This window comes from Rhipicephalus microplus, chromosome 6 (genome assembly GCF_043290135.1).
Source record: "Rhipicephalus microplus isolate Deutch F79 chromosome 6, USDA_Rmic, whole genome shotgun sequence".
Taxonomy (NCBI): domain Eukaryota; kingdom Metazoa; phylum Arthropoda; class Arachnida; order Ixodida; family Ixodidae; genus Rhipicephalus; species Rhipicephalus microplus.
The window spans coordinates 97,522,211-97,537,018 of record NC_134705.1 but is presented as its reverse complement, the minus strand read 5'-3'; the positions used below and the strand labels follow the sequence as shown (position 1 = coordinate 97,537,018).

Below are 14,808 nucleotides of genomic sequence, written 5' to 3'. Positions count from 1 at the left end.
ACAATCTGCAGCCGGTTTTCTGCTGTGACACTGCAGTGACACAAAAGTTCACCACTGTGACACAAAAATGCCAACTTTTAGCGAAGTAATGAGCCTCTCACATGAAAAGAGGCCGCTGATGCAGATTGGGATCATGTTGCTTTTACCGTAATTCTCAGAGCACTAGATAACCTGAAACACTTGACAGGGGGATAACCTGCATAACCTGAAAAACAAACACCGGCAATTTGATCACTTCTGCATTTTTCAGGCATCATCTTAGCCGCTTTGTTTTTATTTGTGTGGTACAGGGACGTTTGTGAAATGCGTCCGAGATGTACAAAAATCAGAAAACTGAGATGTTTCTTCGCTGCTATCCTAATCGCTTTTGTTATGCTGGCAGGTAACAATAAATGGTTAAAAACGATATTTAGAACATGAATTAGGAAGCCTAAATTGATCATATTTATATTGGCAGGGTGACCACCTCAGTGTATCAGTGCCTAGGTGGTTCAGCCACTGACCAGAAGTTCCCGGGTTTGATCTCAGCTAAGGTGGTCGCATTTTTATGGAGGCGAAATGTCACATGCCCATATACTGTGCGATGTGTCTGCACGTTAAACAATGCCGGATGGTTGAAATATCTAGAGCCCTCCTTCACTACGGCGTCTCTCATGATCACCTCGTGGTTTCGGGTATTTAAACGCCACATATTATTATTTTTGATTAGTGAAGTTAGCAGTTATGTGAAGGAGGATAATTTATTCGTGTGAGGAACCCATCGCAGCTACTCTAATAATTGCAAGCGCAGCCTGCGTAACCACACACTGAAATCGTTTGATGGTTGATACGGCGACGCTTTCTCGTTCGGGACGTCACAGTAAAACATGGCAGTTCCTCTCTTTGCATTCGAACACTCAGTGTTACCGTTAAATTTCATTACTTCGCAATTATCACTGGATGCCACTTTTTAGAAATCTCAAAGCTTCATTGGGGTTTTTTTTCGCTTCGAGGACATCCCTTTCACCATTTGACATTCCATTAATTTAAATGTTGTCTAATTTGCATTTCCTATTCACTGCTCTTGATTATGTTTTTAGCTATCTTAAGATGCCTACGGCTACAAAAGAAGTAATTTTGATCACGGCAAACCAATATTACATTTACTTACTTTTTGAAGATTTTGGAGGCATTTCGCCTATAGTGTGCTTTGCAATACCTGGCTATCTGTTCTGGATAAAATTCTCTGCCCTCTCCAGTTGTCGTCCTTCTTCTTTTAACGGTATGATTGGGCGTGTACGCATTTTCCATTAGGCCTTCCGGTAGAAAAGCAAGGCTGCTACTAAGCACTTTGCGCCTAAGATAACTAAAGTTTTGTCATTATGAGAAACATTTATTTCCATCAAGTAGCTCTAAGCACTACGGTGTTCACCTTTGTCGAATTTGCTCAGTCATCTTCAGGAGATTTCTGCGACTCAAAATCGACCATACAACTATAGAGATGTAAGCTCCTAATAATAATCATTCTCTCTCTCTTTTCAATGCACAAATAATCAGCGTGTCTTGCTGCTGTGGGTTCACAGTGCGGCGATGTCCCACTGGTCCTGGATGGCCCACAGCCTCGACCTCTTCAGCCTTGTGGGTTACGGCATGTCCCTGCTGTTCTTATTCTACGTGCGCTACCTGTTCACCTACGGCTTCGCTGGCGCCCTAGCGAATGCGGAGGGCATTGAGGTACCTCCGCACTCTCCGTGCATAGCCAGAATGCATCGGTGCTCGCACTTCTGGAGGTAAGTATCGTAAGACCAAACCACTTGGTTGTTTGCCGAATTGAACGTCAACGACTAACTGCATCCTCTGTTAACTCTTGACAATCGAAAGAAGAAACAACACTACTCAGATTACTTTAACGTCCTCGTTCACTTGAAGACAACCGGACTTCACGAGCACCTGTGTACTAACAGCTCACGCTCGTGCTACGTGTTCAAGCTATCTGTTCATTCTTATCTTATAAAATCTTCATTGATTTACCTGTATTATTTTTGTTTTTTCTTCGTTTTCTATTATTCTGTCTTTTCTGCTCCCCACAATAAACAGCAAAAACATCGTCGACCTCCCTCGTTGCTCTAGTCGTTTATCTCTGTCTCCGTCGGTCGATTGCGCTTAGCCCGCCCGGGCCTCCCACGGCACGACATTGGACAGTCATATTTTCCCGTTAACGTGATAGCGGAGGTTAAGGGAATGGCGTTACCGTGCAGCAAACGTTCGTTGTGGACAACGTCTTATAGCTTAGCGGGATAGCGTCTACGTGGTTTACGTTCCTTAGCTAGGATGGTGGAGCCACCTATCGGATGGTTAATAACTTAAAGAACCGTGTAACGGAAAAGAAAACGGGAATGTTCGGCTATGCCACCACGCGAAGCATTGTTACAAGTTTATTATAGTAATCATAAAAGTACATAAATATCGAACCAGGCACCAAACGCGAAAACACTTATGTTGCCAATTTGTTTACATCGATCTTGTAGTTAGGCCCAGATGCGTTTGAAATGGGAAGCTATCTAAAAAAAAACTACGCCAACTTATCTGTAATACTCGGTCATCGAAGCTAACTGAAGGCAAGCGAAACCACTTTAAACATTCGTTTTTACTGCGAACAAAGTGAATCAAGAACTACGACAAAATCACTTCGAAGCGGGCGTTCGAGAGCGCCGCCATGCTGCACGTTCACTGCGTACACCTGCGGTACCACGGTAACGTTAAATCTGAAAAATAGCGCCCATACGGTAAGCGCCCATACGGGTAACGTACGTATCTGCGCCCATACGTATCTGCGCCTATATAAATAGCGCCTATACGGGTAACGTACGTATCTGCGCACGCGCGCTTCGAACCCGCTTTAACGATACGCCTGGTATCCCGGTAAGCCCGATATACTATAACTGTTTATTGACAATCAGTTGGCATACACGAAGCTATGACTCGTGGTTACGGCTATGGGCACGAGAAGCTTCTCTGGTTAACGTTGCTACCTTCTGTTTTTCTCTCTTCACTTCTTTTCTGCTCTTTTTGTTTTGCCCTTGCCTCTTCTCAAAACAGCGGTCAATATGCCTGCTACTTCAAGAAAAGATATCGCTTAAGCGCGTGCAGATCACATCCTGTTTGACATTTTCACGTGTGAATCGCAGTCGCATTTATTGTCATGGATTTAACTTTCCAGGTACTTCGACCGGGGCATGCACAAGTGGATCCGAAGGTATGCGAGTGAGCTCACGAAAAGATCAAACTTCCCAGTGCGCGAACATTTCAGGAGATATCCGCTCTATAGTCACTATTTTGCGCCCCAGTGCAACATCACTCGACGTGGGGAGTTGTGGGAAAACTCTGAATATATATAAAAAGTATGATAAAAGAAACACAAACATTTCGTCGTGGTATACTAAAGAATCCGATATTTATGGATTCAGATAATGAGTTTTGCCAAGCGTTCTTCAAAATCACGGTCTACTAAAGCATCACGAATGTTGTCACAAATATGTTCCAGCAGATTTCTTCCAGTCACTGAATATTTCAACCGGGCAAACCAATTTTGTTCGGCCACTTAGCGTAATGTTTTTTGGTCTATTCAAACAGATTCTAACTGACCTTTCTGTGACAAATAATGCTGCCAACGTTCAGACGAACCTCAGTCGGACATAGGAAACGCTATTCAAGAAAAGTACGTTACGTGGCACAGTAATATTTATCTTCTAATTACTACCTTTGAGCACCTTGCTGATGCTTTTTGGGGAATACTGTATTACGCCCAAAATGATAAACCTAGCACGCAAGGATGCGATAATCCGTGCACGCGCTGCCTCGCCTTCTGTTAGAATAGTTTCAGTACAATCAAGGTCTCACACGATCATGTCCTATGGCACTTGTCATCACACTAATGTTTCTCTGATTGACGACATGCGTCGTCTCAACTGCCTTTCCACATACGCTGGGCGTTTCACGCCCGATCATGTTTAATTATCGCCGTCCCTGTGTTCCATTCTTTCTTTTTAGTTGACCAGTGTGGTTAAGTAAGGGTTTGTCCAATTAATGCGGCCCATACAAGCCCTAGAGGTTTTTTCTTCATCCAGACGGAATACCCTAGCCCATATTCAGCTTTGCTGTGAAACATGAGCACTAATGATGTTTGGCCCCAGGTACCAAGCTGGTAGTATGTGATTGTGTAGTATGTATAGGTAGTGTCGTTCACTTCTACCTTCTTCTCGCGGATGCCGTGACGTTAAATAACGTAGAGTTCCCTACGATGCTTCTTCTTACGGTGAGTTCTATATCCGTAGGTACATCTACGAGCCAGTCCTGGGTGGCAGTCGCCGGGCCCACAGGTTGATTCTGGGTACGGCGGTGGCCTTTACTTTTACCTGGGTCTGGCACAGCATGCACGGGCACGACGGCATCTGGTGCGCACTAAGCGTGCTCGGCATTGTCCTCGAGGTGATCACCACAGAGGTGATGAAATGGGCGCCCATTAAGAAGTTTCAGGTATGAATGACACTGGATAGGGTGGTATTCCAATGACACGTGGGTAGAAAGAATCGTTTAACTGACAACTACCACAAGAAGTAAAATTGAGTGATTTACGACGCAGCACAATATACACTGAATGTTTGTCTGATCATGCTATGGATAAAGTGAAACATGATCACTAACCGTGGGTGCTGTTCAGGATGATCTGAGCTTTTCGGGCATGCGAGTTAGCAATGAGTTCGCTCTACGACGGTCATGGCATGAAGACAGTGCGGGGCATGTGATAGCAGCGCTGATAAAAATTGCTACAAAAACACGCGTGGCGACAGAAACGTATGTTGAGCATCGCTATCAAAAAACAAAAAACACCACGTGCATGCGTACATGTCACCGCTGCCACTGAGTCATCTTTTGAGCAGTGCAATATTGTCAGCTTAATTGTCGTGCAACCTTTTGGCAATTCGACACGCACCTCCCACAGGCGTGTTCGTGCGCGTTTGTCCTCTTTCAGGCATGTTCTTTTGTTCCGTCTGCAGTTTGATCATTTGAACTCTTGACGGCTGCATGAGGGCACACGCAACACACTCACGCTGCTCATTTTGTTTCTATCAAACTTTGCGGATAAATATAACGACAGGTTTTCACCAGGGGCACTCGCATCACAGCGGCAACGAGGCTGTGAGCAGATACGCCGTGAGCGCGGTGAAATTGAATGTGATACATAGTAACTACGTGATGATATGACTTTTACTTATGCGTGCGTGTGTGCATAGTGTGTGCGATATAGCTGATAGAGTAATCATTCCACTTGCTGGCATTGTGGCGTGAACACTGCTCCTCGTTCAAAGCAAAAGTGGTGAGCGGTCTATCTTCACCACGGGCATCTGTAAATCACACTAAATGACGCGTGAAGTCGGATACGAAATCACTGGTTTGGAGAAGGCCCCACGCAGTTCAACCCGTGACCGCCATGGTGCCTGTGTAACTGTCAAGCAATTAATGCGGTGGATGCTAAGGATCTGCTTCTTTGCATGTAAAATAACTTGTACATCTTGCACTGCCATAGAGGAGCTTGTGATAACCTACCTTCTTCTAGCTTTTCAATTTGGTCCCCTACTCACCTGCTTGCTCTGCTTCAAAGAGAAGGCCCCATCAGCTCTGTCCTAGTTTTCATTATACTTTTTATCTAGGGCTTAGTGAACATAACACATAACAGCTTTGTCCTGATTGAAAAGTTTTCAATTAAAACGAAATTACTTCGGGTGCACTTAGCAAAGCCATCATTAGTATAGAGCTATTTATTGTAATTCCTATTAGCACGATACTAATCGCGATCGTATTAGTAAGGTCTCGTTAGCGCGCTTTTATTTGGTGTGTTCATAATCAACGTCACGCTAATTAGTGTGGTTAAGTAGCGCATCAGCTTGCATGTTACAGTTTGCTAACTAAAGTATTCTAGGATGTAATTGTAGCTTTATGTGGCTTGATATCATGGTCTTAATAAGATATGTGATAACTTTAGTCTTACCACGACTTGGCTTAATTACTGTGGTCATAGCATGTCCTGGCCTAACTAGCCAAATACACCGCGCAGCGAAATAGGTAACTAGCCGGCCGCACGTGCTCGGTCGCTAGTGGACGATGACGACAAAGAAGGCGCACTCCGGCTGAGTAGCGGGCTAACAGGCAGACCATGATAATTAACACATAGCCTCAGGTTTAGCGGTGGTCGCGATGTTGGGAAGCGCTCAGCAGAGATAATCTCAGAGGCCTCTGTGCTTATTATTCTAAAGCAGACTTAATGCTGCCAATAAAAGCTTCAAAGGGAATTTAAACAGATCGAGCCTTTCAAAATTTTACGAGAAAAAACTTCTGACAGATTTATTGCATGGGTGCACTTTTGCACTCAGTGTAACGACAAAAAAAAAATGAAAGAAGACGTCGCTGGTTCGAAAACACCGCCCTACTTTCTCGACTATCTTTGACGCTATGCCAGGCTCTATTATAACCAATGAAAGGCAGCGTGTTGAGGGTTGGATTCGACTTTTTTGCACTGATAGCTCATTCAAAAGGGGGTGTCACCAGATCTTGGCGAGATACCAAATTTCGCCACGCTCGGGCCAAGTGCGGGCGATCCTGCATAGCACCCCATGTTTGATAAAAGACCCTATGTTTCGGAACCACGTGTAGTTTCCTTTCTGACTGGGCTGGATTGAACATCGTCGTTAGCCAAGACTACGTCACTGACCACGTCATCACACTTCTTCAGTGACCATGTGGGAATTACGACAACGCAATAATGCCGACAGAGATACAGGCCAATCGTTGAATGTTTTCTTGTTTTTTAAAAAAAAAACAATGCACTTATGTTTGCAGAAAGACTTCACAGCAAACCCAAGGGCTTTTTGGCCTACTGAGGTCACACAAACGAGCTTGTTCACGTCTAAGCGGCGTGTATAAAAACAGGGAAATCGTTTACGAAGAAAATATACAAGTCAAGCTACGAAGCATATATCTTAACAGAATTATCATATCAACAGATGCATTCATTCGCTGAATGACATGATAGATAAAATCCCTATTTCCATAAATATTTATAGAGATTAACACAGTGTGCACAAGCTCATGCTCAAAACCAGAAGGGGTTACCAATGAAAGTGATTGGTATTCCTCTTGAGAGGTATTACGCAGACATGAATTCAACCTGGTATTCCTACTTGTAGTAGATACTGTGTCGTACGCGATTCGATCAAAGCAGTATACGTCAATGCAGCGAAGTCTGGCTACAATGCACCAGTGAAGCCATTTTTAGGCCAGTGGCAGCCTACAAAACAAATGTGCTAAGTGGCCACTTTCTTGATGCCTTATTTTTTAACCAAAATACCATAGTAATCGGTACATTTTTTCTGCCGACACCAGCCTAAAACAAATAGCCTATATGGCCAAAGGAGTAGCCTTACTTATCTTGAATTGTCATACGGATGGCTCTACAAAGCAGCGAAAGGCGCTATCGTGAATTCGTCTGTGTAGCTTGCGAGAATCGTGTCTAAGATGCATTCCGTCAAAACTCAGATTTCGTTTACGCTGCCTTCTCAGGGTCGCTACCTCGCTTCCTCGGAGCGGATGCGAGAGGCGAAAGCCTTGCTGGGGTCGCCGCATTTCCTGCTCACAATCTCTGCTTGCATCTTCCACTTGGCTGAACTGGACCTGAGCCTCGTCATCGTGAGGAGGATCCTAACCGGTAAAACTGCTACGGTGTTTTCTTCTAGACGCCACGCTGGTACGGTGGTTACAGTTCTGTGTGGCAGAACTTAAAGTGACACGTCTGAATCCAGCCCCGGTGGTCGCATTCCTATGTAAGCGGAATGCTAGGATCTTGTCTTCTCATGCTTAGCCTTACGCTTCAAAACCCCTTATGGAGGACGTTTTCGGAGACCTCCTCTATGCGGCATGTATCCTAATTGTATCGGGGTTGTGGCACACAAAATCCTACATATGATCATTTGTAGTATTCCCTCGTCCATTGCAGCGAAACACCCCCACAAAAACCTGTCGCAGTAGCTTAGCGTTGATCATATCAATCTGATACGCCAATCTGTGAGACAGCAAAATCCAGATTTGCCAGCTTTGACTGCAGTATGACCATCCGATCAAGAAGATATGTGCATTTCATTTCAAGATTAATTTTTCATTGCTCAATGAAATCCCATGTTCATAGAAGGTGGAACATGGCACTCTTATTATTCTTCTGCAATGATGTTTTCACTCTAAAAATCATCGTGATCACTGCAGTAAATGTGGCTTCAGCTGCGGCTTTTACTCGTAACAGAGGTAGGAACGCTGGGACTGCCTCATGGCTCCTAAAGTTGCTTTCTCCGCATGGCACTCGCTTCTTTGATCGGGCCTTTTTAGCCCGGCTCATCTGACTTGTCATTTAGTTACCTTCTAGATCATTGGCATTGCCTGCCTCACTTTGCATACAGAAGGATACGGCAATCTTAAAAGTACAACCGCTACAATTACACGAAATGGTACTGCACAGCGCGCCAAGGAAGTTGGGCTGTGTCACATCTGCTTTCTGGTCATGGAGTTTCCTAATATACACTGAACGGAACTCTGGCGCTAGTGTCTACGGGAGCTGCAACACACGATGCTTCAGCGAACATGAGAAGGATGGGTAGTACACAGATTCTTTTTAATATTCGTACTTATGGCCTGCTTCTGGCTCCGTGTGTGTTCGTGAGGCTTGGAGCTGTTTTCTCACGAAATAAAAGTGGGCAAATATTCAGCGGTTGCGCTCCAACACCTTATTTTTTGAGACTTACCTTTCTAAATCGGGTCACGAAGTTCAAAAGGGTTCAATCTTTCCTTCGAAACAAAACCAAAACACAGCAATAAACGAAGCCAGGAATATGTTTGCCCCCCACCCCACCCCCCAAGTAGGAAGATTAGGCAAATCCGTGTACTACTCATCGTTCCCATTGTCGCTGAACGATGGCAGCGTCAAGTCCCCTCGAGTTAATTTTAGGAAACTCTATGCTTCCGGTAATATGCGGTTTCCTAGCTTCCGATGTTAAATGTTTCCAGAACAGTCTTTATACGGCCATGCCACGAGGCTTCTGGCAGTACTGCGTTGGTTTTCACTGAATATTTGATAAAAAATTGAAAATTATTCAACATTCTCGCTACATTTCGTCTAGGGATAGGTTTCCATTTGGTGAAATTGTGATTTCATTGTGTTTCAATTCACTCCGTATGCTTACCACTCAAGGTTTAATTAATTGTTTTAACTGTGCCACATTGTTGTTGTTTGGCTACTTTCAGGTTTCCCATTCCCATTAGTTCCTATACTGGTTGTCCTCTACAGCACAAGTCATGTTAGCATGGATGTGGCCGACTGGGAAGCGGCTGCAGTGGCGAAGCATAAACAAGCCGCATCGTGAACAACTCGAGCTCACCGCTTTACAAACCAGCCGGGAGTTGCACCAATCACCTCATTGCTTTCTTCCCTTATCCGGCGTTATAGAGAATAAGTGCCGGCTGCAGCGGGCATTGTAGTGGACGCTAGGGTACAACTAAGTTAACCGAAACGCTCTGCTACAGTAAACAAGTCAAAGGAATAGGATAACGACTTTGCAAACTTTTGGAGAGATTCATGGCACTGGCAAACAGATCTATTGTAACGAGAAAGGGTGGGAGTTCTCATTAACGCATCTCAAGCACCTTCACGTCGTTTTCAACAAATATGCACACATATCCGATCGGTTACTGTACTTTATCAATAAAAGCTTCTCAACAATGCTTTCCAGTAGTTTCTGTTATAAATAATAATTTTTATTGTCGCCACCACTTGCGTACGTTCGAATGTAGAATTCGGCGTACACCAGGTCGTTTCACAATAAGGCTGATGCCCTGAAGACGTCGCCGTAGCTGGTGACAACGCAAGTTAGCCGCAATTCGTCTTTATCACGGGACAAAGACGCCATATGACGTTATTATGAGGTCAGAGATCAACAAAAGCTTCGTCCCTATCATGAACACATAACGTCACGTTACGTGACGACGTTATCGTATGAGATCGTTGCTTAGTTTAATTTAGGCACATCGTGGAGGCCATACAACACTATGGCAGGGGCACAAAATGGCTCATGCCGGTGATGCTAGAAGCCCTGTAAAGCTAGGCTAGGTACAGAGTACTCGGAGAGGTTTGAGGTAGGTTCAATACATCGACTAAGAAAGCAAGATGGCTGCTTAGAACTTTCAGTTATCTAAGACGAATCCATAAGGAAGCCTGCGAGCTTTTCTTTTTTTTTTTTTGCCTATTCATGAGCAGTTCTGCTTTCACAGCTCCACGATGATGCGTTCCGTTAGGCGTGAGGGTGTTCGCGCTTGCGACAAATGCTTCAATTTTCAGCAAAATGACTTCAAGTCTCTCGAATACATCGAACATTCAGGTGAAGCATATAACGACGAGATACACAAAAGAAGAAAAAGCTACACAGGACAAGCGCTCTGTGGTCTTTGCGGCAAAAGTCTCTGCGGCACAAGACTTTTCTGAGTGCCTTGCACCGAGGCGGGACTTTTTTTGCATGACAAGTGCCGTAACACTTTCACTGGCAGCACCGTAAAGGAAGCTGTAACTAACGGGGACAGAATATTTGCCGTGCATTCCCCGGTCTACTGTAGTGCCGTCACAATGAAGTAGTGTAATTACGAAAATAAAACAGACAGGAAAACTCACATGACACTTCCATTGCAGTGCTCCTAAGAGAAAAAAAATTCGCAATGATGCATCCTCTGGCAGCGTCCTGATGCCCTTTTCCTGTCTTTTCACAGCGCCATGTTCCAGATAATTTTTCAATCATTTATGCGCACTGACAACGCAACAAGCCGATGGCGTGGTTTGTAGAGTGAAACTTTAGTTCGCCCTCCCGAATAAAACTTTTTTAAGAATTTACAGCGTGCAGTCAAACGCGTTGATATATTTTAAGCATTTTCAGAACGTTTGTGGAGATTTTTTGAGTGGTCATTCAAATATCGCCGTGTTTGAGTTTTCCTCTTAGTTGCACAATTTCATTGACATGTGGGGTTGTACGTTCTAAAACAACCATATGATTCGTTCCACAATTTCAAGAACGAGGCTGTCTATTAGAGAACACACTCATCAGTCTTTCTTTATTTTTTAGTCTCGTTTTTCGCGTGTTTGTCTGTTAACGCGAATAATACAGCATGCGACAAATATCTAAATCAGCTTGTACTTTACAGATTCTAAAAATTTTTACGATGCTTATTTCGTGAGGCAATGTGCTTCTTTATTGAAGCCATTAGACAATTACTTAAAGAGGTGTTAAAGGGATCTTTTAGCACTCGGAGTAATGTATACGTGACGCGATCGCAGCAGTTCAACTCCTGTTCCTGCCAAACTCACGCTACAGGCCACGTCGTTTCTTTCGGGTTATCACACAAATGAGCTATAGCGGCTCAACACGTAATTGGTAACTTAAGAATAAACAATTTAGAGAAAAATTTATTTAGTCAAAACTGGAGTATTGTGTAAGAAGAGCAACCAACATAATTTATTAATGACGAATGATACACGCAACCAATTCCGCGCTGATATACGCTCTGGGCAGTGACGGAGACAACACATGGTTTTTCCTATCCACCCAACCGTCGACTCGGAATGTATCTAGCCCATAGACACCATGTTCAATGCTCAATTAAGATGCCGCAGTCATCGACGAATGCTCACACGCTTGGGTTCACGAGTACTGTGAAAGAGACAAGGTCGCCAGAGAACGCAGTACTAGGAGAGAAATTATGATGCCTAATAGTTTCAGATGGTCCTGATCAGCAGCTGCTGATTTGTGAACACCACATTGCGCGTAGCTGAGGCCCCCAAAACAGAAAGTTCTAACGAGAAATACTTAGTTTCGGGTGAGAGAAAGAAGATCTTGTAGCAGCAAGTTCAATGGATATGTTTTAAATGACGTTCTTTGGCTGTTTGACGTCGTAGATTCCCACCTGGCTTAAAAATGTAGCGAAAAGCGACTTTCATTTCACTCACAGCTATGCACGAGAATAGCACCGAGAATTTCCGCGTGGGCAACAACATTCCGCTGACAGCTGCAGAGTAATATGCAGCTGCGTCATCTTTGACCGATTGCAGATGGCATTCGCTCGATGCTGATTCCCTTTCCCACTGTTTTGGTTGGGGAACCGCCAATCTAGTGCGAAAGACGTAACGCTTATCAAGTATGGTTGAAGAGTGCACATTTATTGCCGGACAGGTCAAGCCTTGAACTTCCAGGCCCCGACACGTCACCGCCGGTCTTAACAAGCTTAGAAACCATCGTGAGAGCGCAACTAAACAGGACACACGAGATGGAACACACGAGGACAGGCGCACTTGTTTATTCGTCAGTTTATCGTCTTCATTGAGGCTAATGTGTAGCACTCCAGAGCTCAGCGACGCGGGTTCGATTGAAGGCCACGGGAGCCGCATTTCGATGCGAACGACAGGCAGCAAAGCTGTGTGTTTATATTTACGAGTGCCTCCATGAACCCCACTCAGTCAATGTATCCGAGACTCTTGAACGTGCCTCCCGTTTATATGATGAACTTGGTGCTAGAAACCAAGAATTCGTTTTTAAAGAAATGCTTTTGCGGTGCAATGATGGCGACACGACCACAACAGCGTACAGCAGGAAGTAATGTCATGTAAACGCATATGCAAAAAAAGAAAAAAATGGCAGGACATTCGAACGTAACGTTTTGAGCGGGCTGGTATGCCATACCGAAGTTTATGACGCAACAATAACACACACAGTAGCGCCTGTATACCTCATGGCTCTCTTCACCGGGTTTTTTTTTTTTTTCGTGAGCTATCCAAATTTTCTACATGTCCAGGCGACCTCCACGTTCGCGCAATGACGGTGCGCCCACTCCTGGATTTTCCTTCTCTTTTCCAACGATAGATGCTAGCGCCAGCCGCGATGGTGCCTTACTGCGGCTAGACCTTTTACGAGCCAGTACACTGACGACGACGTCAACACCGTTGCCGACGACGGATTCCCGTATAGAGTGTAGCTATGAAGGCGCTATCAAAGTAAAATGTCATTGCAGGTCGCATATTCCACAAATGTCATGAACTTCATTAAATAACAACAGAGGTGTTGCCATGCTTAAATAAAGACGAAAATACACTATGATCCGCCAGCAAATTTAGTAACACATGGAAAAAATTGAGGAATGTGTGATGTTGCTGTTGTTTCGATGCAAATAATTACACATCATTTAAAAATCAAAAGTAGTGAATCGGAGTGAAAGGTACAGGTGATATTTTGCATGGACTAAGCTGCGCTCTGTGCAACAAAACGGTGCCAGTACTCAACATTAGGATCAAAGTACACCTCGGTCGTACATTTGTTACGGCTATAGGCTGCTTATTCAATAGTCACAGAATAGACTCCAGTCGCAGCAGTCGCATTTCGTTGGAGGCGGAAAGCAATTTATCGAGCCGTATACTGCACGATGTCAGTGCACTTTAAAGAGCACCATAAGGTCCTAGCCCTTCAAACCCTGGGCTATGGCGTGCGTCATAATCATATCGCTGTTTCCGGTCACAGAATCTCACCGCTTGTGATTAGCATTACGATTAATGTCATTAAGATGTTACTGCCGTTGGAAAAATTAAAGAGCCAAAATAATGTAGAAATTCCACGCCAGCCACAGTGAAAGCTGTCGGAACAGCGGAGCTCTCGCATGCCAATGCCTAATGCCGCTGTTCAAGAGCGACTTATTCCTCGGACGTACGAGCAGTCTTGCCCATTTTCCGAAATGGCGCAGGCCACATAAACGCCTGTTTTTGCACCAATAGCCACCACCCTCATCACAACTGCACTTGTTTTCCTCGCACCCCATGGGCCTCGCCTAAGACTTGGGATGTCCTGTATTGCCGGTGGATCTAGCCTTGCGAAATCTGCAGGCCCACAGGGTTTTCTCTTATGTGATTGCATTGAACTAAAGTACTTTCTAAAGCGAAGAGCAGGTATCCTCTCAGTAAGTCGCGCGTAGAGCGGCGCATCCTTGAATTAACCGGTGGCCCGGGAGCTATCTCGCACGCAGTGTGGTACCGGCCCCCAATCTCACACCAACACCCAAACACACCATCACATAATTGTCACTCATCACCAATCCCAAGTCAGGTCTCGCATGGTCCGAAGCTTCAAGAGTGGTCACGACACCTGCTTCGTGAAGGTCCAGTGAACTCGCACTGCTTACCGCCTCTTGCAAGTTTCACCGAGAGATACAGCCTCATCCGAGACCGAGAAAGGTACGCCATCTATTGGGTGATTGATATGTGTAGTTGTACGTGCCAAAACCACCACATGAATATGAGAGACGCCGTAGTGAAGGGCCTCAGAAATTTCGACCACCTGCGGTTCTTTAACCAGCACCCTAATATGAGCAGACGCACCTACAGTGTTGTCGCCTTCACCAATACTACAGCCGCCGTAGCCGGGATTCGATCCCGCTACCTATGGGTCAGCAGCCGAACCATCTATTTATGTATCTGGGAACCGGAGCTTGACATGCGGAAACTCAACTGTCGCAAGGTTCAGCCCTAGATGTGCTCCGCGGTTAAAATGCGCCCGGATAATACGAATAACCCCTCGCAGCGAATAGAACATGATTGAAGCTTTAACTCTGGGAGCGAGAAACTAGGTTGGGCCACGTATATATATATACTTCTATCTCATATATACCAAGCATAGCTCGCTGCGGACGCAAAAGTTCTCGTTCTGA

The 14,808-nt window shown here is 44.8% G+C and overlaps 1 protein-coding gene across 6 annotated transcripts in view; it reads left to right on the top strand.

Annotated features, from left to right (window-relative positions):
• LOC119167453 (protein-cysteine N-palmitoyltransferase Rasp) overlaps positions 1–9,801 on the top strand; it is a 37,503-nt gene extending 27,702 nt beyond the window's left edge. For 5 of the 6 annotated variants that reach the window (XM_037418927.2, XM_037418924.2, XM_075866253.1 and 2 more), the window contains 5 exons: positions 1,563–1,769; positions 3,200–3,235; positions 4,314–4,515; positions 7,597–7,741; positions 9,325–9,801. In XM_037418927.2, the coding sequence (XP_037274824.2) occupies positions 1,563–1,769; positions 3,200–3,235; positions 4,314–4,515; positions 7,597–7,741; positions 9,325–9,443 (709 nt within the window). In that variant the 3' untranslated portion in view covers positions 9,444–9,801. The remainder of the gene's footprint in view (positions 1–1,562; positions 1,770–3,199; positions 3,236–4,313; positions 4,516–7,596; positions 7,742–9,324) is intronic. The other variant, XM_075866254.1, reaches the window with a different exon arrangement.
• Positions 9,802–14,808: the final 5,007 nt, after the last annotated feature.